Source organism: Rana temporaria, chromosome 1, assembly GCF_905171775.1.
Source record: "Rana temporaria chromosome 1, aRanTem1.1, whole genome shotgun sequence".
Classification (NCBI taxonomy): Eukaryota; Metazoa; Chordata; class Amphibia; order Anura; family Ranidae; genus Rana; species Rana temporaria.
In genome coordinates this window covers 318,267,967-318,291,019 of record NC_053489.1, presented here as the reverse complement: position 1 = coordinate 318,291,019, position 23,053 = coordinate 318,267,967, and the positions used below count along the sequence as shown (strand labels likewise).

Here is a 23,053-nt window from a genome sequence, read left to right as displayed (position 1 = left end):
AGTCTTGCGGTGACAATACTTCCACACGTTAGTGCTTCAGGAACGTATCCCGACTGGACCAGGTGGCCACGCTGCAGACTTGTTCCCAGAAGGCCCCTGCTTTCTCAGCCCAGGAAGTTGCTAGTGACCTGGTTAAATGGGCTTTAACCTTTGCTGGGACTTTAAATGAAGTATGCAGAGGGTCAAGGTAGACCGAGAGCGCTGACATCTGTACCCAAAGGGTGCTGACCACCTAGACCCTTTTCTACTCCATCCTGGAGAATCTCCAAGATAACCGGGACAGTGGTAAAGGTCATCTGTTTTTTTATACTGGAACCGAAAGTCTTCCAAACTTTTAAGTACATTTTCTTAGTCACTCTTTTTCTGCTCAGAAGGAGGGTACCCATCACTCTCTCTGAGCAGCCCTTACGCTTTAATATCTGGTGCTCACTAGCTAGGCCGTCAGCTGGAAATATTCCAGTCTTGGGTGTAGCACTGGACCCTGCCTGAGAAGATCCAGCCTGTTTGGAAGCATCCTTGGCTCTGCCACCGCCATGGATCTTAAGCTTGTGAACCAAGCTCTCCTTGGCCACCAGGGCGCTATCAGGAGGAGCTGGCCTGTGGACTGGTTGAGCTTCTGAAGGAACCGTGGAATCAGTGCTAGGGGTGGGAAGGCGTATGTCGCCTGCACTGCCAAGTCTGAGACAGGGCATCTAACCCTTCTGACTTCCTCTCTTGAGAAATCGAGAAATATCTCTTCACATTTCTATTCTGTCTGTTGGCGAACAGATGTATTTCTGGATTTCCGAAGAGCTGCACCAGGTTTTGAAATACCTTGGGGTTCAGTTCCCATTCCCCCTCGCTGTTGCGTGTCCCTTTTATGTAGACAGCTGATATGAAGAGAACCTTCCCTTCGGCGTAGTCCAAGATCTCCTTGAAAAATTCCAGAATGGGTCTGGACCTGGTGCCTTCCTGGGGATTCAGGTAAGCTACAACAGTGGCATTGTCGGAGCTGACCAGAACCTCCTTGTTTATGATGTTTTCTTGAAAAGGTTTTCAGGGCCTCTCCCACCGCTTTGAGCTCCCTGTAGTTGGATGACATCTGACCGAGTGAGCTGTTCCATTGATCTTGGGATGTCTCCTTTTCTAAGTGGCCCCCCACCCCCAGGTGCTGCCATCGGTGGGCACTGTCCACCACTCTAGGGAGGATAGGACCTGAGGGATGAGCACCATCTTCTGGTCCAGGGACTCGCTCTTTTCGTCCCAGGAGCACAAGAGGAAAAAGTGAAGGACTCTTGATTGAAGTTGTGCCCAAACAATGACTGATATACTTGCCAACATCAGGCCCAGGGTCCTTAGCACCTCCTTTCTGGAGCGCGACTGATGAAGCTAGTTTTGCCACCTTGTTCTTTGGCAAGAAGACCTTCTGTAGTTTGGTGTCTACTAGGTAGCCTAAGAAGGTCTTGACCTTTTCTGGTTTGAGGGAGGATTTTTCCATACTGATTATCCAGCCCAGGGTTTCCAGGACTGACATTACCTTGTTGGTGTCTGAACAGACTTGGGCAACTGACGGTCCAGAGACCAGTAGGTTTGTCCATGTAGGTTGTCCATGTAGGGAATCAGAGATATACTCTGGGGATGCAGAAAGGCTACTGCTTCTGCTAGGATTTTGGCAAAAATCATTGGGCTGGCTGTCAACCCGAATGGGAGGGCTCTGAACTGCAAGTGAAAAATCTTCCCTCCGACGACTACTGCAAACCTCAAGAATGTCTAATTATCCAAGTGAATTGGAACATGCAGGAAGGCATCATTGAGGTCCAGTGTCGTCATGCAGGCCATGAGGTATTTGCGTACGGAGTAGATACTCTGCATCGCATATTTTTTGTAATCCAGGAACTTTTTCAGGTTTCTTAGGTTTTGCTATAAGTCGATACTTTCCTGACGGCTTGCGAACAACGAATACATGGGAGTAGAATCTTTTGGTACGGGTACCACCACATGCTGTTCTACCCATTCCTGGATACCATCCAGAAGGGCTGATCTTTTCAGGGTATCCCTGGGGGGGGTGTGCGAGGGTGATCATAGAGGGGAAGTTTTGCCAAAAATTCCAGGCGACAACCTTCTCGCAGGATTTGGCAGATGTAGGTGCTGTCTGATATATTTTCCCACTATGGGACAAAGTAAGACAGTCGACCCACCACCCTGATCTTGACGTGACTTAGTTTCCTTGGCGCCAACTCTGGGGGAGGAAAACAGTAAGTTGCTCTTTTGCCTTCCCCCTACCACTGCCCCGCCTCCTGTTGGGCTCTTTCTTTGACACTATGCTGTGGTTGCCTCGGGGGACCAATAAAAATGTTCTTAAATGTTTCCTTCTTGGGCTTTACTGGGAAATAATCACCCTTTTCTGAGGACCTAAACAGGACATCACCTAAGCCCTGGTCAAACAGCAATGAGCCCTGAAAGAAAAGGCCGCATAGTTTACCCTTTGATGTGACATCTCCTTTCCCACGCCTTAATCCATACTTCTAGCTGAGTTGATTATTGTGACCGCCTTAGCCGAGGCTCTTGCAGACTCAACTGCGGCATCTGAAAGGTATGCAACGGATTTTCCTATCACTGATAGGGAGTCGAGGATGTCACTGGATTCAGATTCCTGTGACAGGTGTTTGGTCAGCTTTCAACCCAGAAGTCTGCATTGCTGACCACACAGGCTGCCGCTAAGGCTGGACCCATGGCTGATGCATTTGCATCCCAAGCCTTTCTAAGGAGGGATTCTGATCTACGGTCAATCAGACCCATAATACTACCTGTATCCTCAAAGGAGAGGTCAGACTGCTTGGTGACTTGAGACAGAGCTGCATCCAGTTTTGTGAGCTTACAAAATTTCTCCCCGCCACCCTCTCTAAAGAGAAATCTCCTTTTCCAGGTTTTTTGTCTGAAAATTTTCCTTTCAGGTTCCCTCTATTCCTGTAGGATCAGATCCTTTAGGGGCTGGTGGAGTGGGGACACCCTGGATTGAGCCTTGCTCAGCCCCCTGTATACCTTGTCCTGTGTGGAGGTCACTTTGGGGGTCTCTGGAATCTCCTCTGTGGCATATATCACCTATAGGAGCCCATCCAGATCCTCCAGGGTGAAGAGGTGTCACCTTAGCCTGACATCCTCCTGTGTCTTCACTTCTCTAGGGGCAAGCTGCTCTGGGTCAAGGCCCTGGGCTGTTGATTGCCCGGCGGCTTCACATAAAGATTTGACTGTTGCAAGCATTTTCGGCTACTTAGATGAAAGGAACTTCTTGATTAAGGTTGAAGCCTCTTTCCCTTGCTTATTTAGTAATACATTTATAGCAGAAGGGATTGGAATGGGATTTGGGAAGCTTATCCTTACAGTACCCACTTTTTTTTTTTTTTTGATGAGCTATGCCCTGTTGCGGCAAGAGGCTTTTTATCTGGGGCCTCCTGTGTTCTGCTGGAGGATTCTGAAAGACAAGAGGTAGAGCATACATGTAACTTACTCTGTCCTTCCCCTAACAGTGGGCTTGTACTGGGAGGTGGAGGATAAGGTGATTAGTGAAACCCAGCTTGTCCTGGGTGGCCCAAGGATTCTCAGACCCCTTAGAAGCCAGAGTCTCTCACCCCCTTTTCCCGCTAGGGGTTTTTACTCACTGGGACCCGACCTGGATCTGCCTGCAGTTCCTGTTCCATGAGGAGGTTGGCCTGGTCCTCGGCTGCTGGTACCGCTAAGGGCTTAGTACAGTGAGCTAACCGATGTGCGCCGCCTTGCTCTGTCTCTCCTTCCTCATGCCATTCTCCACGCTGTTCTCCTGGTGTTTTAGAGGTACTTCCGGGTGGCGCTACTCCTCCGGCGCTGCCCACTTCCTGTGAGGCGGCTGTGACCTTATCCAGAGCTTGGCATGGAGCGCAGCACTTCCTCCAATGCAAGATGGCTTTTCCCCAGAACCCTTATGAGACAGAGAGCAGCTGGCAACAGCGTTTTTTGCACTTACAGCGATGGCGCACACTCCCTGTGGCCAGAGTGCTGGTGCAGCCTTAAAGGCAACCTGTGAGAAGGACAAGCCTGCAGGTTAGTTCAGCCCTCCCCGGCTTCCCTAGAACCAGTCTCAACAGGGGGATCAAGGGGAAGGGTGGGGACTTATAACAAGCTGTCAATTGATTGTGTTTCTTGTAGGGAGAAGCCCTTATCTCTCAGGTGTGCCGTCCTGGAAGGTAATAGGAGAAAGGTTTTTTACATAAAGCATGGAATGCATTAAGGTAAAAACAATTAGGACTTAATAACGAACCACATTAGGGTAAGAAAGGAAACAAATATATAACAAAGAGTTCTAACTGCAATTTTACAGTTCCACACACATGCATGCACAAGAATATTGTTATATTCCCATTTATTGGATACCTGGTGGCTGTGGCTATAATGAGATTTTTTTTTTACGGGTTAGGATGCTCCTCCAGGTACCTGCACATATTTAGTATTTTGTAGAGCATCTTAGAACACGTACATCCCAGCATTTCTGTTAGGCTCATCTAATAGAAGCTGGGGTCCCTGGATGATGCTATACAAATATCATGAAATATACATTTTTAATCCTGAATTTAGGTTTAAAAAATACTTGCACTGAGGGTGGAAAGTACAGAGGCTGCCTTTCCTAACCTCTTAATGAAAATACTGCTCAACTGCATTACCATGAGGCTGACCTGGGACAAAAATACAGATTAGTAATATAAAAGTAAAGCCAATTCTTCTAATCTGGTTTGCAGGGAACCAGTATTTTAGGAGGCAAATGTTCCCAGTACAGCGAGAACACTGACGATGGAGAGCTCGCATGCCTGGTGTGGTCAGCTTTCAATAGGAAAGCTGAGGAACTGGCAGGACCACCAGGTATTTCACACAAAGGAAACACTACAAAGAGAACAGGATATCTGTTCATACATGGTACAGAAGGCCCATATCAGAAAAATGAAATTCTGGGTTGACATTTTCTTTGAAGCATGTTTACAGCAAGCAATTGATACAGCAGGACTTGGTGTCTTGGTTTACAATGGCAACTAGGGTGGATAAAAATCAATGATTAAAAAAAAAAAAAAAAAAAAAAAAAAAAAAGATTTTTTTGATTTAGATCAAATTTATTTTATTAAAATGCTTTTGGAGTAAAAATCTAAATCCATCTAAAGATGGTTTTCTATTTAAGATGAATGATTTTGTTTATTCAGCATGAAATGGAGCTTAGTTATGTAGCATGAGGCTGTATATTCTGCAATATTAAAATTGTTGGTTTCATTCAATGAATGCAAACTCTGCAAGCTGAGATAACATGCACTGCATTGATGCATTTGCACATTTTCACAGTAACCATGAGATAAAAGAACGTTCAGGAATATTCCTTTATCCCATTGTTTTGCAAATCTATGTACACTACAAACTTTATGATTCTTTGAAGAGAAATGCATCTTTACCAGGCAAGTAGTAACATTAAAAATAAAAACCTTCTAAACAGCATATAAAGTCTGCACATAGCTTGAAGTGCTTTAGTCCTCCCTTGAGGAGCAAAATGGCAGCAGGCCTAAAAGAGGCCCAGTTTGGGATTATGGTAATGAACTACCTATGGGTAAAGCAGGTATGCGTGCAAAATTCAAGCAAAGAGATGCAAGGCCTGGTGGCCCGAATTAAACATCATCATGAGAATGCGTGCTGTGGTGAAAGGCCAGTGTTTGAATTTTTTTTTATGTGGACCGAGATGATATATTCAGTTTAAGTTCTTTTGTTTGTTTTTTTAAAGATATTTTGTTTATGCACTTCAGTTACTAAACATTGATGTTTAAGAGCCGGTTTACACAGGGGCAAGGCGATCTTCCCACGACTTCAGAGGCGACTTGCAAAATGACTTCTGTATTGAAGTCAATGCAAGTCGCCCTGAAGTCGTCCCAAAGTAGTACAGGAACCTTTTTTCTAAAGTCGGAGCGAATTGAGTCGCTCTTATTAGAACGGTTCCAATGTACGGAACGGAGCGCGACTTGTCAGACGGCTAAGTCGCCTGACGAGTCGCGCCTGTGTGAACCGGCTCTAAAGGGGTTGTAAAGTCAGAAGGTATTTTATCCTAATGCATTCTATGCATGAATATAAAAAACCTTTTGTGTGCAGCAGCTCCCCTTGGCCCCCTAACACTTTCCTGAGCTCCATCCAGCGATTTCCACAATTTTTTTTTATACTTTTTGCTATAATAAATATCCCTTTTTTTTAACACAGTTTTTTCTCAGTTTAGGCCGATATATATTCTTCTACATATTTTTGATAAAAAAAAAATATATATCGCAATAAGCATATATTGATTGGTTTGCACAAAAGTTATAGCGCCTACAAAATAGGGGGGTAGTTTTATGGCATTTTTATTATTTATTTTGTTACTAGTAATGGTGTAAATCTGCGATTTTTTGCGGTATTGCGACATTATGGCGGATACATTTTTGGGACCATTGGCATTTATACAGCGATCAGAACTATAAAAATGCAATGATTACTGTAAAAATATCACTGGCAGGGAAGGGGTTAACACTAGGGGGTGATCAAGGGGTTAAATGTGTTCTAGCTAGGGGAAGAGATTGATCAGTGTTCATACATAATATGAACACACGATCAGTCTCCTCGTCCCTGAGAGAACTGGGATGTGTGTGTTCGCCTTGAGGCGATTTAGTTCGCATTTGTAGTGCTATACAAGTTACTTACTCACTCACACACACACACATCCCTATTCCTGCTCTGTAATAAGCAATCGCGACCATCGGGCACTCGCATCAGCTCCGGGAACACGCCTTGGGTACGTAGGCACCTTAAAAAGCCGACTTACAATTACGAAGGCTTGCGCAGGGGGGCCAGCCTGCCCCAGTATAACAGCGGCGGCTGGTCCGGAAGCGGTTAAATAAGAAGTATACTTACTAGGTGGATGCTGCATCTGTTCCCTGCTGCTTCTAAAACCCAGAACTGAGCGATCAGCTGGTCGCTCAGTTCTCAATCTTTAGTGAGTCAGTCACCGGCTCTCTGCTCTGCCCCTCCAGTGTTTACTGGAGCACTGGGCTGTGGAAGGTGTGGGAGAAACTGGCTCAGTCTCCCAGCGGCTTGCCCAGTGGCAGAGCCAGCTGCTGGCCAGGCATCTGGGTGGATCCTGACTGTAAAGCTGGGATCCATGCAGAGCCTGGACAGGCTGAGTGACATCAGCCTACAGCAGACTTTGGCTCTCTGTAGGCTAAAAACGGGTTACAGAAGTGCAGAATGAAGTGCACTCCTCCGATCCATAGGAGAAGCAGGGGGGAAAAAAGCTTTGCCTATGCTTCTTCTTTAATGCATTACCTACATTAGGGTAAACAACCTTCACCTTGCTGTTTGTTTCCTCCTCTCCCCAAACACTTATCCGAGTCCTTTCTTGATCCAACGGTGAGCCCATCTGCAGCAGCATTTTCTTTCTCCCTGCCCTCAGTAGACAATCTGAGAGCAGAGAGTGCCATTGGCTTCTGCTGCTGTCAATCAAATCCTATGAGGGAGGGAGGGGGCGAGTGGATCTAAGCTGAGCTGCACTGTGTATGTGTCAATAATGATTATCTTTTATCATAGTAGGTAAAAAGATATGAGGCATTAGTGTCACTTTAAATAAGTGAAGAACAAGTTCAGGGTCTATGCAAGTCACAGTAAAATCAAGAAAGCATTTATAAACATGATTGACGTCTGCAAACATTTTGTGAAACATATGTCTGACAGCAATTCAGAAGCTGCTAATCATTCTTTATAAAACATTAGGCTCAATTAGCTGTAGAAGCTATATTCATACGACAGATGACACTGTGATGAAAAGTTTCATCGTCACTCAATTAATAAAACCAGACATAAGCTCATTTTTGGTCACAAAGTGCATTCCAGTACAAGAAAAATGATCTATTTGGCTCCTAAGCAAGATCAGCAGCTGCATACACAAGCCAGCCTAATCAAGGGCGAAACATATCAGAGGCAGAGCCTGCATCCAGTAGGAGATACAGTAAAAGCTCAGGCTAGATTAACATTTTTGTGTCACTTCCACCATGTAGCAAGTTTATGTGTGCTACATTAAAGCAGTAAAAAACCCAAAAGCTAATTGATTATTATATTGCAGCTTACCGATTCCTAAATGTGGTAGCTGCATTTGTTTTATTTATTTTTTAGCCTTTCTTGCTATATTTTCACTTGGTGATCTTGCCAGCAAGTCTGTTGTTTTTCAACAGAGGGTTGAGACAAACCATTTAAAGCTGACAGGGGTGCTTAGAATAGTCAGCTTTAAATGTATGCAAGACCTTGGCCCAGATTCAGGTACATTTGCGCGATATTTGCGGGGGAGCAGGGCAACGATTTTGCCCTGCGCCCCCGCAAATATTTTGCGCTGCCCTCGATTCACGGAGCAGTAGCTCCGTAAATTGCGAGGGCGCGCCGGCAAAATTGCCCGGCATAAGCGCGCGCAATGTAAATGATCCCGGCGGGAATAACTTAAATTAGGCGCGCTCCCGCGCCGAGCATACAGCGCATGCTCCGTCGGGAAACTTTCCCGACGTGCATTGCGGCAAATGACGTCGCAAGGACGTCATTTGCTTCAAAGTGAACTATTAGAAGGGGCAGCCTTGTGCTAAAGTTGCCGTACAGAAACTCCGTACCTGGCTTGCGCAGGGCCCGCGCAAGATTGTGAATCAGTGGTAGTATGCAATTTGCATACTACACGCTGATCACAATGGGAGCGCCCCCTAGCGGCCCACGCAAGAATGCAGCCTAAAATCTGCGTGGCATAAGAGCCTTATGCCGCGCAGATTTTAGGCTGCAGTCGGTGTAACGAGGTTCCTGAATCAGGAGCACTCGTTACACCGGAGCAAGTAAGCAATTGCGCCGTGTAACCTATGGTTACACGGGCGCAATTGCTTCTTGAATCTGGGCCCTTGCCCCCAAAAGGGGAAACTGTTGCTGCTTATAAAGTGTAAGCTGAAGTTTGGCTTCAATTACCGTATTTATCGGCGTATACCGCGCACCTTTTTGCCCTGAAAATCAGGGCAAAATTGTGGGTGTGCGATATACGCCGTTACCCGCTTTCCCGCGCCGAGTTTGAATACTGCGCCGACATATACCGAGCGCAGTACACTCGTGTATAGTCGGCCAGTCTCGGCTCCTCTCGCGCTGACGTACAGGACGTGAGCGCGAGAGTAGCCGAGCATTGCCGACTATACGCGAGTGTACTGCGCTCTGTATATGTCGGCGCAGTATTCAAACTCGGCGCGGGAAACGAGCGGGGAGGACACGAGGACGCCGCAGAAGGACGCCGGACCCGACGAAGAGGACACCCGAAGCCGAAGAAGGATGCCGGCCCCGACGAAGAGGACACCCGAAGCCGCAGACGGACGCGACGAGGCCGCCGATGGACGCCGCGCAAGACACCAAAACTAAGTACAAAAAATCTTTTTTCCACAGGAATTTCGGGCAACTTTAGGGGTGCGCGCTATACGCGGGAGCACGCTATACCCCAATAAATACGGTAGTTACTGTATTTAAATCTTTTATTACATCTAGCACTTCACCAACCCCTGTCCTCACTGAGTGATAATGCTGCTGTCCAAAGGTGTCTCTATTGCTCCTTCATCCAGAAGGTGTGTTGCTGGCCAGATCACCAGGTAAAAATAGGGAAAAAACTAAATGCAGACATCCAACTAATGATTGGTGAGCTGCAATATACTGAATTATTTTATTTTTAATTTAATGGACACGTAGTCCAGTGCATTATCTCCAATGCATAGAAAGTAAGTTATGTGGCTTCCAAAAGGCATAGTTCACACCAGTATGGTCAGTTCCAGAAAAACAGTACAACATGATGCATTTTTCCTGTACTGGGACACAGTAAACAAATCAAAAACACACTGGAAAGCATTAAAAACCTCAGTACAGTAAATATTTAAAAAAACAGGGAAAAAAGCAACTGGATTGCATAAAAAACGTGTTAAAAACTTGCATGCAGAAGCGCACCCGGGAAGGATCTGGAGTGTGTTTTTATGGTGTGTCCGACCCTACTACCACTTTAACTACTGTATTTATTGGTGTATAACACTCACTTTTTCACCCTGCAAATTGGTTGCAAATAGTGTGTGCGTGGTAGACGCAGATACTGCAATTTGGGCTGCCTTGGAGAGAACAGGGCGGGACGAGCGTCGTCAAATTACATACAGCGAGAATCTCCTGTTTACTCAGTGGCCTCTGTAATAGGAAGTCCCGTCTCCTGGGCCAGCATTGGACCAGTGTTCTGTCCATCATAGAAGCCGGTCCAGGAGGCGAGCAGGCAGGAAATCCTTGCTGTATGTAATCTAATTACGCTCATCCCACCCCCCTCCCTGAGATGGGCATTGATCAGGCTGCATTCATGGCAATGGAGAGGCTGAAAATGGGCATTGATCAAGCTGCATTGATGGGCAATTTTGAGGCTGCAGATGGGCATTGATCAGGCTGCATTGATGGGCACTGACCCTTATTTAGCTTCAAAGTTCTTTATTTTAAAATATGATTTTTTCCTGAAACTTCCCTCTTAAAATTAAAGGCATTATATGCCTGTGCGTGTTATATGCTGATAAATACGGTAGTTGCTGACCAGCCACCGTCATTCTACGACGGCAGGTTGGCTCTCCTGTGCGAAGCGCCGTAGCTGTACAGCGGCTGCTTCAAGGCTTCATTTCCATGGACGTTTTTGGACGTTTTTACAGCCACTTTTCTGAGCGTTTTTTGCAGCTTAAAAACGGCTCTCCATGTTAGTCTATGGCCTCATGCCCACCATGACGTTTTTGAGCTGTAGATGGCCGAGCCGTTTTTAAGCTGCAAAAAAAAAACAGGACCAATGCGTTCTGAAGCTCCAGAGTAGAGCTGTAAAAACGCCAGACGTTAAAAAATGCTCAAAAACGCCACCGCTGCGTTTTTGAGCTCCAGCTAAAAAAAAAAAAAAAAACACATGGACAGGCGTTTTTAAGCTGTAAAAAAGGCTAAAGAAAGTGGCTGTAAAAACGTCCATGGAAATGAAGCCTAAGGGCTATGGGGGGGACGCGCACGCTGCCAAGGCCGATGCGAGTGGCTGGCAGCCATGATGTCTGCCGGGGACACCCGATCGCTCCTCAGAGAGCAAGAATAGGGGTCTGTCAATGTAAACAGATCTCCGTTCTGTCAGGGATGTAGAGAGAGATCATCCGTTCCTAGTGATCAGGAACAGCGATCTCTCTCTACTCCCAGTCATTGCACACCCCCCACAGTGGGAAAGACCTTCCTAGGGAACATTTAACCCCATATATTAAACCATTTTCTTATTCAATTTCCTTTAGATTTACCTTTAAAGTGGTTGTACACCCTGTACAACCACTTTTACCCTACAGGTAAGTCTAGATTAAGGCTTACCTGTAGGTGCAATAAATATCTCCTAAACCTACATGGTTTAGGAGATATTTACAATAGAGACGTGTGCTGATGTCTACAACGGAGACTCCGGCCAGTCACAGAGCCAGAGTTCACGACCCCAGAGGGAAGAGGGGTGAAGACGGACACTTGCTGCTAGTGGGGACAGCGGTGACATTGCAGGCTTTGTTTTCAGGTAAGTGACACATAATGGGCTACTATGGGATGCATACTAGCCCATTATGCTTTACCTTTGCAGGGAAATAAAGAGGAAGTAAAGCCCATCTATGTAGTGCACGGGCCTGCCTGATTACACATCAATTGAAAGTGTTTAGGGTTGACCTCATATTATATGGACTTGGTAAAGCTGAAGGAAAGTTGTACAAGAGAATTGTATAATGTATGGCTAGCCTTAGGGGACCCTATACTGTCGTAAAAACGTGGCCGTTTTACATGCATATTTCAAATAAATATGTATAGGCTATACATATTTATTTGAAATATGCATGTAAAACGGCCATGTTTTTACGACGTACCTGCCGTGAGTAGGATTGTTGTCTGACTAAATAAAAAAAAAAAAGACCTTTATGCAAACTCTTAAGGCAAACATATCAAAAGACTGGAAAGATGGTTTTACGATTTGTTCATACTTATTACACAAATTTCAGTCATAAAGTACCTTATTTTTGAAGTAGACTTCTATGGGCAGAATGAAACCAGCATAACCAGACTCTTCTACTTTATATGGTGGTTCTTTACACACTGAAATACAAAATGTAAAATAAAATGAGCTTATGTACCTTGTACACTGAATGGGTTTTATAGTTCTACACTTGTTACATTTCTAATATTCAGTTACACATAACATTGACAGATATAATACTAACTGAACAGTTCATATGAAGGGATGCGTACAGACACCCAGTCAGTCAGTCAGTCAGTGGCCCAGGGAACATCTCACTCCCTCGTTGGCCTTTTAGCCTGTGCTGACACAGAACACCCAGAAGCACCAACACAGACCTCTCCATAGATGGGTATACTGGATCAGCAAAGGCCATGTGCTGTCCTAAGTTCACATACACATGTAAATATGGCATTTAGTCCCTCCCTACTATATTTGGAGAAGCTTTTCTGAATGGGAGCACAAAAAAGCAAGGCACTGTTCATAAAAAAAAAAAAACATAAAACACAAGAGCAAATGGAAATCTTTCCTGTTTTGGCTTTGAATATATTAATTGTGAATGAGTTATGAAAGCAGGAATACAGCACCAACTACTCAATGTACAAGCTTGATTCTGTATCCACAGCATAGCAACACACTTGACTGAAGCAAAAGGCTCAAAATGGCAGCCCCACATGCGGTTTATCCAGTTCGGCTCCCGAGCATTTTTATTTTTTTTATTTTTAGTATACAGTACATGTAAATATGACTTAAACACCCAGAACATTATATTATATCTGAAAGCAGAGGCCCTGTAGAATAAAAAGGTGATCATTGCAATTTTTTTTATGTCACATGATATTTGAACAACTGTTTATTAAATGCAAATTTTCAAGAGAAAATATAATAAAATAAATGTTAGTGCAAAAACATACAATATACCCAATTTTGGTTAAAGCGGTTGTAAACTGCTGCACGTTTTTTGTTTTTCTTTCCCTCTTACCTGCAAGGCAAAGGCATAATGTGCTAGTATGCATCACATACTAGCACATTATGTAAAACTTACCTGAAAAGAAAGGCTTAAAGCGATGCAATGTCATTGCTGGAGACAGCTTCCATCTTCACCAGTCTTGCTTTTGGGTTCGCGGACACCAGCTCTGTGACTGGCCGGAGTTGCAATGACATCAATCCCAAGCATGCATTGCGCGGAAGCCGATGGTCACGGCACAGGGCTCTGAAGGGGTTTACTTCCTTTTTAAAGGTGCAATATTAGGAGATATTTACACTAGCAATAGGAATACCTCATTATAGGCTTACCTATGGGTACAATTTAAAGATGGAAGTTTACCTTCTCTTTAAAATATAAAAGATGGAGGTTGCATTGAGTAAATAAATACCAGCCATGTCTTAAAATTGTGTGCGTCCACGAAATTACCAAAACTACGGTGCCAAAAAAAACAGGCCACTTTTTGCCATACAACACTGCGTTACTTTAACTGACAATTGTGCGATCATGCAACACTGTACCCAAATAAAATGTATGTCCTTTTTTCCCACAAATTTAGTTTTTTTGGTGGTATTTGATGACCTCTGCTTTTTTTTTTTTTTTTGAGCTATTAAAAAAAAAAAAGGTGTTGTGTTTTACGTTCTACTATAAAACATATTCAATAAAATAATTAAGAAAAAAAATTTAAGCCAATATGTATTCTGCTACATATTTTTGGTAAAACAAACTCCAATACGTGAACATTATAGCATCTAAAAACGATTTGATATATTTATGGCATTTTTATTTATTTTATTTACATACTAGGGGGCGCCGGAGCCGAACGGCGCCAATCGCAGCCGATCGGCGCTGTTCGGTAATGCTTGTAATAACACGGAAATACTCAGAGGTTTGCCTAGGTCAGCCAGGGTGTCCTCTGGCTTTTCCGGACGTTTCTGAGGCTCTCCGGCACCCCCCACCTCTGGCTGCATGCGGTATTGCAGGCCATTGAAGTCAATGTGGAACAAATTATTTTTGTTTCCATTGACTTCAAAGGGGAAACTCGCTTTGAAATGCGAGTACTTTGGATTACGAGCATTTTCCTGGAACGGATTATGCTCGTAATCCGAGGTTCCACTGTAATGGTGGTGATCAGTGACTTTTAGCAGGGCTGCAGTTTTGCGGCACACAATCAAACACTGACATTTTGCGGGAACCAGTGACACTAATACAGTGATCACTGCTAAAAATATGCACTGTCACTGTACTAATGACACTGGCTGGGAAGGGGTTAAATATGCAGGCCAATCAAAGGGTCAACTGTGTGCCTAGTCAGTGTTTATGTGTTCTGTATGTGCTGCTTTTACTAGGGGAAGATCCAGTAACCCCCCCCCCCCCCCCGTCAGAACAGCAATCTGCCTTATTTCCATAGGCAGGTGACTGTTCTGTGTTTACCGAAGATTGATGGGTGCCGGAGGATATCTAGTGCCCAGGACATGTAGATCGGCCCACTGGCTGGGTGCTCACGCCCTCTACAGGCAGAAATGCAGAATTACGTATATATACGTGATCCTGCGCACAGCTGCCAGCCTGCTATAGAGAGGTCGGCAAGTAGTTAAAAGCGTTTTACAGCTCATCATTTTACAGGGGTTAAGGCATTTTTGTTTTTTTAATTCTTCTAATATTTTTTTTTTACTATTATTTTTTTTACTTGATTGCTATAACAGGGGATTAATAAACTCATATGTGATAGCATTGGGCGGGTGACAGGTACTCTTTATGGAGACATTAGGGGTCTAATAGACCCAAATGTCTCTCCAGCCCTTCCCGCTATCTAACCAAGCACAGATTGGCTTGGATAGATGTGTCCCCTTGCTGCACTGGCCAGGAAAAGGTGCATCTGAAACCAAAAGTGACATCACAGCGCTCTCCCTCCCCTTAGTGGCAGTGTTCCCGGGCTCATGTAATAGCGGGAGAGCCCGGGAACCACGGGAGGAGAGAAGGGCACCACAAGCTGCCTGCTCTGTGAAAGTGATCAGCAGTTATGGAGCTGCCGCTGATTACTTTCAAGCCGGGAGCTGGCTAAACAAAATTCGTAGCACCCATCAGCTTGTGATAAAAGGTTCACTCGTACATCCAAAGAGCTGACCAGTTATACGTAATTTTCCAAAATCACCTCACATATACCCAGTGCAGTGACTGGCCTCAGGTGATGCATAGGGATGAAACAAATCCTCCCACATAAACTGTAATCTACAGTCTTCTCTTCTCTAAAGCAGTTCAAAATCTGGAATTTATAAAGCTTGTCTGAGCCGTCAGAAAATAAGGGTTGGAGAGCTGAAATTACTGCACAGCTCAGTGAAGAGAGGTGTCAGAGAGGATTGGAGGGAAGCTGGGAGGATAAAAATCAATACATTTTTTTAAGACCCCTTTCACACTGGGGCTGCCTGGGCATTTGAGGTAAAGCTGGCTAGTTTTATCTGTGATTTCCCGCTGTTTAAGCAGCGCTTTTTGGTCGCTAGCAGGGCGCTTTAAACCCCAAAAAGGGGTCAAAAACACCCGTGTTGCGGCGCTTTTGAATCGCTTTTCAGGCACCCATTTATTGCAATGGGCAGAGGCAGTTTGGGAGTGCACTCCCAAACTGCCCCAAAGATGCTGCTTGCAGGACTTTTCCTAACGTCTCGCAAGTGCACCACCGGGGTGTGAAAGCACCCATTGCGGAGAATGGGAGGCAGTTTTCAGGCACTTTAAAGGCGCTATTTCTATCGCTAAAATGCCTGAAAACTACCTCAGCGTGAAAGAAAATTTTCTATCTAAGATAAAGGAACACTAAAGGTTCGTTTTTTATTAGATCAATTGATTGCTGTAAGCTAGAGCATTCAAATATCACTTACCTCGTTTTTCCTTCTGACCTCCAAAATACAATAATCCAGGTTTGAAAATGCCATTTCCTGTCTCTCCTCTTCTTGCTTTCCACCAGCATCTGAGCCGTTTTGCATGGTGGAAAGTAGAATGTGCTCACCCCCTCCCTATGACTACAGCCCTGCGTGAAGATGCTCTCTTATCCCTCACAGGCATGGAGGCTAAGCCTAATGGGAACTGTAGTTCCCATTAGGCCGTGATGTAGCAAGAATGAATGCGCACCGCAAACCAGGAAGTCAGTGAGAATAATGATTCAGGAGTGACGGAGGTGAATAAAACAGCTCCATTTCAACAGGTATCAAACTAGTTATAAAGCAAAACATTACTTTTTACTTTATCAGCTACTGTCCGACTTTAATTTAGGAGGAAAATATTTTTGTCTTTACAACCCCTTTAAGGCTGTGTATGCTAAAATATTTACATTTTTGACAGCTTATTATTCTAAATAGGAAACCTTCAGTTTGTTTGCAAACGATTCTAACTACCAGCAAGCATGAGTCCATACATTTAAAGAGCACCTGTCATTTCAGATCCATCATGGCAGCGCCTGTTAGCGGGCATCCACTCACCTGCTCCCGCCACGTCCCTCACCTTGTTGTGTCACTGTCACATCACCAGCCGTCCCATTAAAGTGAATAGGACAGTTGGTGAGTCAACAGCGGGTCAGAGCAGGAGCTTCTGCTGCGGGACAGAGATGACAGTTGCTATTTAAAAATTATGATTTAAAGTCGATTCGATTTAAATCAAGCCTTTTTTACTAGGGATCAAATCGACTTGATTGTTAGTATATATATATATATATATATATATATATATATATATATATATATATATATATATATATATATATACACACACACACACACACACACATATATATATATATATACACACACACACACACATACACATATATATATATATATATATATACATATATATATATACATATACACACACACTATATATATATATATTATATATATTAGTATTTTTTTTAACCATGAGAAATTTCCCCTCACTTTCTGTCGCATCTGGAAGTGAAGGGAAATCCCTTCAAAATAAGGGAATCCCTGGTTGTTAGAGAGTTATCAAAAATGACGTTCCCATTGGAAGATTTCCTCTTGATTTCTGTTCTGGGGACAACCAACAATTGTTAAGTGCATGCACTGTTTAATGTTTATTTGGCATGTAGATAGGGGTTCTTTTGATTTACTACTGGTCCCCAGAACAGCATATAGCCACTGTTGGCCTTTGGTAACAGAGGCTCCATTGGCCTTGCCGCATTGCCTGTACAGCATTCTTGTAACTCTACAGTTACCCAGAAATCATTCACACATTTTGAAACCGTTCACCCACACAGTTCCACAGAAACCAACAACAGATTAGAAAGATTATGTAATGAGCATGTCTGTTATGTGGAAGCACCTTCGGTTTCTCTTGGCCATTGAAGAAAAGACTGTTCCTCTGTGCATGTAAGCATGTAAGCCCTGTGAACCGAGAGAACAACAATGCTGGGCTCAGAGTACATTTCCTGTTAACAAACCACACTGCTGTCACAGTGACACGTCAAATTTAACCGTGCGATATTTGGCGCATAAAAGGGAAATTACAAGAAAATGATTGTGCATGTAAAGTCTCAAACGATAGATAGATATAGAATGATATAGAATGCAATTCTACTATATAATATTCTAGTGCAGCGTTTTGTAATTATTTACAAAACAACAAAAAATGCTCTAGTAGTGTACAACTTATGACTAATACATCTCGCTAAAGCCTCATTCACACCATATATGCAGGCTAACCATGCAGATTTTGACTTGCACAGAATATTTTGAACTTGTTCACACATTTCAACCACTTGAAGACCAGATCTTTATCGGACACTTCTCACATACAGTACATGTAAAAATCTGTATTTGTTGCTCGAAAATTACTTTGAACCCCCCAAACATGGGGCTGAGAAAAAAATTGATTTGATTTAAAAATCGAGTTGGTAGGTCAAATCGATTCGTATTTTCAATAAATCTATTTTTTCAATTCCCCCCCCCCCCCCCCAGGACCAGAGCCAAGAATCCTCCTATTACCGGGTGCAAACCCTCACAAACGACCCTCCTGTGTCCCTCCTGTCTTGATAGACTCTCTGGGGTGTGCAGGGGAGAAGTCAGTCAGCCACGATCCCGGAAAAGGGCTGTAAGGCCGGCCGTCGCGAACTAGGCTGAAGCCACGGCCTCGCCTAAAAACTCCTGCCCGCAGGTCCTCAGGACTGGCGCTAGAATCCTCCCGCTACCGGGTGCGGACCCTCACAATTGACCCTGTTGTGTCCCTCCTGCCTTGGTGGCTTCTCCGGGGTGTGCAGGGGAGAAGTTAATCTGCCGGGATCCTGGGAAAAGGCTGCAAGGCCGGCTGTCGCAGGCTAGGCTGAAGCTGCGGCCTCGCCTAAAAAAATCCTGCCAGCAGCTCCTCAGGACCGGTGCTAGAGTCCTCCTGCTACCAGGTGCGGACCCTCACAACTGACCCTCCTGTGTCCCTCCTGCCTTGGTGGCTTCTCCGGGGTGTGCAGGGGAGAAGTCAATCCGTTGCGATCCTGGGAAAAGGCTGCAAGGCTGGACAGCGCGGACTAGGCCGAAGCCGTGGTCTCACCTAAAAACTCATGCCGGCAGCTCCTCAGGACTGGTGTGGTATCCATAAAAAAAAATAGATTTGAATCATAATTCTAGTTTTTTAATAATAATAATTTAAAAAACGCAGATTTTTTTAGGGGAAAAAAAATAAAATAAAATCGCCCAGCTCTACCCAAACATTGAATTTTTTTCAAAAAGGCGACAATTTTCTATCTTCCAGTCAGGCTCTAGTATTGTTATACAGGCTTCTACATGGAGACTACAAGTGGTCCCTTCAACACAATGTTGTCACTATCAGCGAACATGCCATGAGAAATGCCATTTAGCCAATGCTGGAGTGCAGCATGTAGACAGCAAGTGGCTGTACAAGATATGTAACAATTAAAAAAAGGTGAAAACACGTTTATTTTTTTATGGCAATAGTTTATGATACACTGTACTATAAGCAATTTATATAAAATTTGGTGAGGGTGTGCATAAATGGTGCAGCACTGTTATGCATTTATTAAAGTTCTGGCCAGCCAACACTTTTCTTATAATCTGACCCAGCACTATGTTCCTATTCCAGACCCATAGGAAAAATATCAAAAGGCTGTATACCAGTACAGGAGACTTATTTAATAGAAAAAAAATACTATACAAGATTTTCTAAAATCATGTGCCCCATAACTCAGTTTTGCCAGGCAACAGATGATTTTAATGTTTCTCTTAGTGTATACTGCTATATTATTATGTTGGACAAGACCACACTGTGTGCCACTCCTGTCAGCGAACAGGAAACTGAGCGTACAATTCGCACAGTCTCACCAAAATTGGACAATAGAAGATTGTAAAAAAGTTGGCTAGTCTGGCGAGTCTCGATTTCAGCCGCGACAGTCAGATGGTGGGGTCAGAATTTGCTGTAAACGACATGAAAGTATGGATCCATTCTGCCTTGTATCAACGGTTCAGGCTGGTGGTGGTAGTGTAATAGTGTGGGGGATATTTTCTTGGCACGCTTTGGGCTCCTTAGTACCAATTGAGCATTGTTTAAATACCACAGCCTGAGTATTGTTCCTGACCGCGTCCATCACTTTATAACTTCAGTGTACCCATCTTCTAAAGGCTCCTTCCAGCAGGATAATGCACCATGTCACAAAGCTCAAATCATCTCACCACTGGTTTCTTGAACATGACAATAAGATCACTGTACTCCAATGGCCTCCAGAGTCACATTTAATCCAATAGAGAATCTTTGGGATGTGATGGAATGGGAGATGGAATGAAAGAAAAAGGGGAATGGCAGCCTCTAGCCCCCCATTTCCTTATGGGAAAGTGGCGGGAGAATGGTTTAAAAGGTTCCTTTAGGAGCCTGTCTCTATCAGGGAGGTTTTTTGGCGGGCTCACAGGTATGAGGGGAATAAGGTACAGTGACCCCTCTGTGACCTGTGAAAGCCCGCTCAAAATATAGGTCAAATATAGGTCAAATTTAGGTCATCTCTCTGGCCCAGGGAAAAGATCGCTTCAGAGGACATAAGAACTGTGGTGTTCTCCCCCACCCCCCCCCCCTGTTATTATGTCGCGGCTGTTATGTGGTTGGGCCACCTTTGCGGCTTGCAAAGGGGGACTACTGTTTATTTATTATAAAATATAAACTTATATTAAGTTAAAAAAAAATAAAAAAAAGGAATTATGCTTATGCTGTTGATGAGTGCTTTGTTTAAGTTTGGTTGGGTAATTTTTGCAGCCTGAGTCGTAGTGGCTAGGCTTGCTAAAGTTATATATATATTTATTATTATCTTAATTTATTGTTTACCCAATAGCTATTTATTTATTTATTAAAACCAATAATAAACATCCACGGCCTTTAATATCCAACAAGTTGTCTGCTGTCAATTAATTTTATTCTAAGGTTTTTTCAAGCGGTGGTTCCCCTAAAAATAAAATGTTGACATCGCATTTAGCAAATAAATTACAGTTAGAATCGGCTTGTTTTATTTAAAAAATACCTCCGTACGTATCGTTTCCATTATTCGGTCCCACCGCCACTTCCGGGTACGATGCAGGCGGTGGGCGTTCCTAATTGATTGACAGGCATCCGAACGACGCATCCATCGCGTCCCGAGATGCCGAAAAAAGCCGAACGTCGGTGCGGCTCTATATGGCGCATGCGCACCGACGTTTGGCTTTTTTCGGCATCTCGTGACGCGATGGATGCGTCGTTCGGATGCCTGTCAATCAATTAGGAACGCCCACCGCCTGCATCGTACCCGGAAGTGGCGGTGGGACCGAATAATGGAAACGATACGTACGGAGGTATTTTTTAAATAAAACAAGCCGATTCTAACTGTAATTTATTTGCTAAATGCGATGTCAACATTTTATTTTTAGGGGAACCACCGCTTTAAGTAAACTTTATTTATTTATCGTCTGCTTTCCCATGGGAGATTCACATCATGGATGTGCACCGGACAAATCTGCAGCAACTGTGTGACGCTATCATGTCACTATAGACCAAAATCTGAGGAATGTTTCAAACACATTATTGAATCTATGCCATGAAGATTTAAGGCAGTTCTGAAGGTAAAAGGGGTTCAAACCTGGTGCTAACAAGGTGTACCTTATAAAGTGACCAGCACGTACATACTATACAAAGATAAAAATAACTAAACACCCATAAAGCAGGAAATGATGTTTCTGGGTGGCATTCTGTACAACACATTCTGGTAGCCATAATAGCATTGCATATTACCGAAAATTACAGAGCTGCAGATTGAAAAGGAAAGGTAATTTTTAATAACAATAAAGGGGTTGTAAAGGTTCATCTTTTATTTTCTAAATAGGTTCCTTTAAGCTAGTGCATTGTTGGTTCACTTACATTTTCCTTCAATTTCCCTTCTAAATGTTTTTTTTCTTTGTTTGAAATTCTCACTTCCTGTTTCTCCTCAGTAAGCTTCCCCCCATCATCCGAGTGGTGGAAAGTCATTTAGAACAGCTTACTGAACACCTTACTGAGGAGAAACAGGAAGTGAAAAATTCAGACAAAGAAAAAAAACATTTAGAAGGGAAATCGATGGAAAAGGTAAGTGAACCAACGATGCACTAGCTTAAAGTAACCCATTTAGAAAATAAAAAACGAACCTTTACAACCCCTTTAATAACTTGTATTGCAATTGTATAAGCTACAGTGCCTTGCGAAAGCATTCGGCCCCCTTGAACTTTGCGACCTTTTGCCACATTTCAGGCTTCAAACATAAAGATATAAAACTGTAATTTTTTTTGAAGAATCAACAACAAGTGGGACACAATCATAAAGTGGAACAAAATTTATTGGATATTTCAAACTTTAACAAATAAAAAACTGAAAAATTGGGCGTGCAAAATTATTCAGCCCCTTTACTTTCAGTGCAGCAAACTCTCTCCAGAAGTTCAGTGAGGATCTCTGAATGATCCAATGTTGACCTAAATGACTAATGATGATAAATAGAATCCACCTGTGTGTAATCAAGTCTCTGTATAAATGCACCTGCACTGTGATAGTCTCAGAGGTCCGTTTAAAGCGCAGAGAGCATCATGAAGAACAAGGAACACACCAGGCAGGTCCGAGATACTGTTGTGGAGAAGTTTAAAGCCGGATTTGGATACAAAAAGATTTCCAAAGCTTTAAACATCCCAAGGAGCACTGTGCAAGTGATAATATTGAAATGGAAGGAGTATAAGACCACTGCAAATCTACAAAGACCTGGCCGTCCCTCTAAACTTTCAGTTCATACAAGGAGAAGACTGATCAGAGATGCAGCCAAGAGGCCCATGATCACTCTGGATGAACTGCAGAGATCTACAGCTGAGGTGGGAGACTCTGTCCATAGGACAACAATCAGTCGTATACTGCACAAATCTGGCCTTTATGGGGGAGTAGCAAGAAGAAAGCCATTTCTTAAAGGTTTCCATAAAAAGTGTCGTTTAAAGTTTGCCACAAGCCACCTGGGAGACACACCAAACATGTGGAAGAAGGTGCTCTGGTCAGATGAAACCAAAATCAAACTTTTTGGCAACAATACAAAACGTTATGTTTGGCGTAAAAGCAACAAAGCTCATCACCCTGAACACACCATCCCCACTGTGAAACATGGTGGTGGCAGCATCATGGTTTTGGCCTGCTTTTCTTCAGCAGGGACAGGGAAGATGGGTAAAATTGATGGGAAGATGGATGGAGCCAAATACAGGACCATTCTGGAAGAAAACCTGATGGAGTCTGCAAAAGACCTGAGACTGGGACGGAGATTTGTCTTCCAACAAGACAATGATCCAAAACATAAAGCAAAATCTACAATGGAATGGTTCACAAATAAACATATCCAGGTGTTAGAATGGCCAAGTCAAAGTCCAGACCTGAATCCAATCGAGAATCTGTGGAAAGAACTGAAAACTGCTGTTCACAAACGCTCTCCATCCAACCTCACTGAG

At 43.6% G+C, this 23,053-nt stretch overlaps 1 protein-coding gene across 9 annotated transcripts in view; it reads right to left on the bottom strand.

Moving 5' to 3' along the window:
* MLLT3 (MLLT3 super elongation complex subunit) overlaps positions 1-23,053 on the bottom strand; it is a 358,426-nt gene that overhangs the window by 130,933 nt on the left and 204,440 nt on the right. For all 9 annotated transcript variants that reach the window (XM_040359609.1, XM_040359582.1, XM_040359585.1 and 6 more), the window contains exon 3: positions 12,092-12,174. In XM_040359609.1, the coding sequence (XP_040215543.1) occupies positions 12,092-12,174 (83 nt within the window). The remainder of the gene's footprint in view (positions 1-12,091; positions 12,175-23,053) is intronic.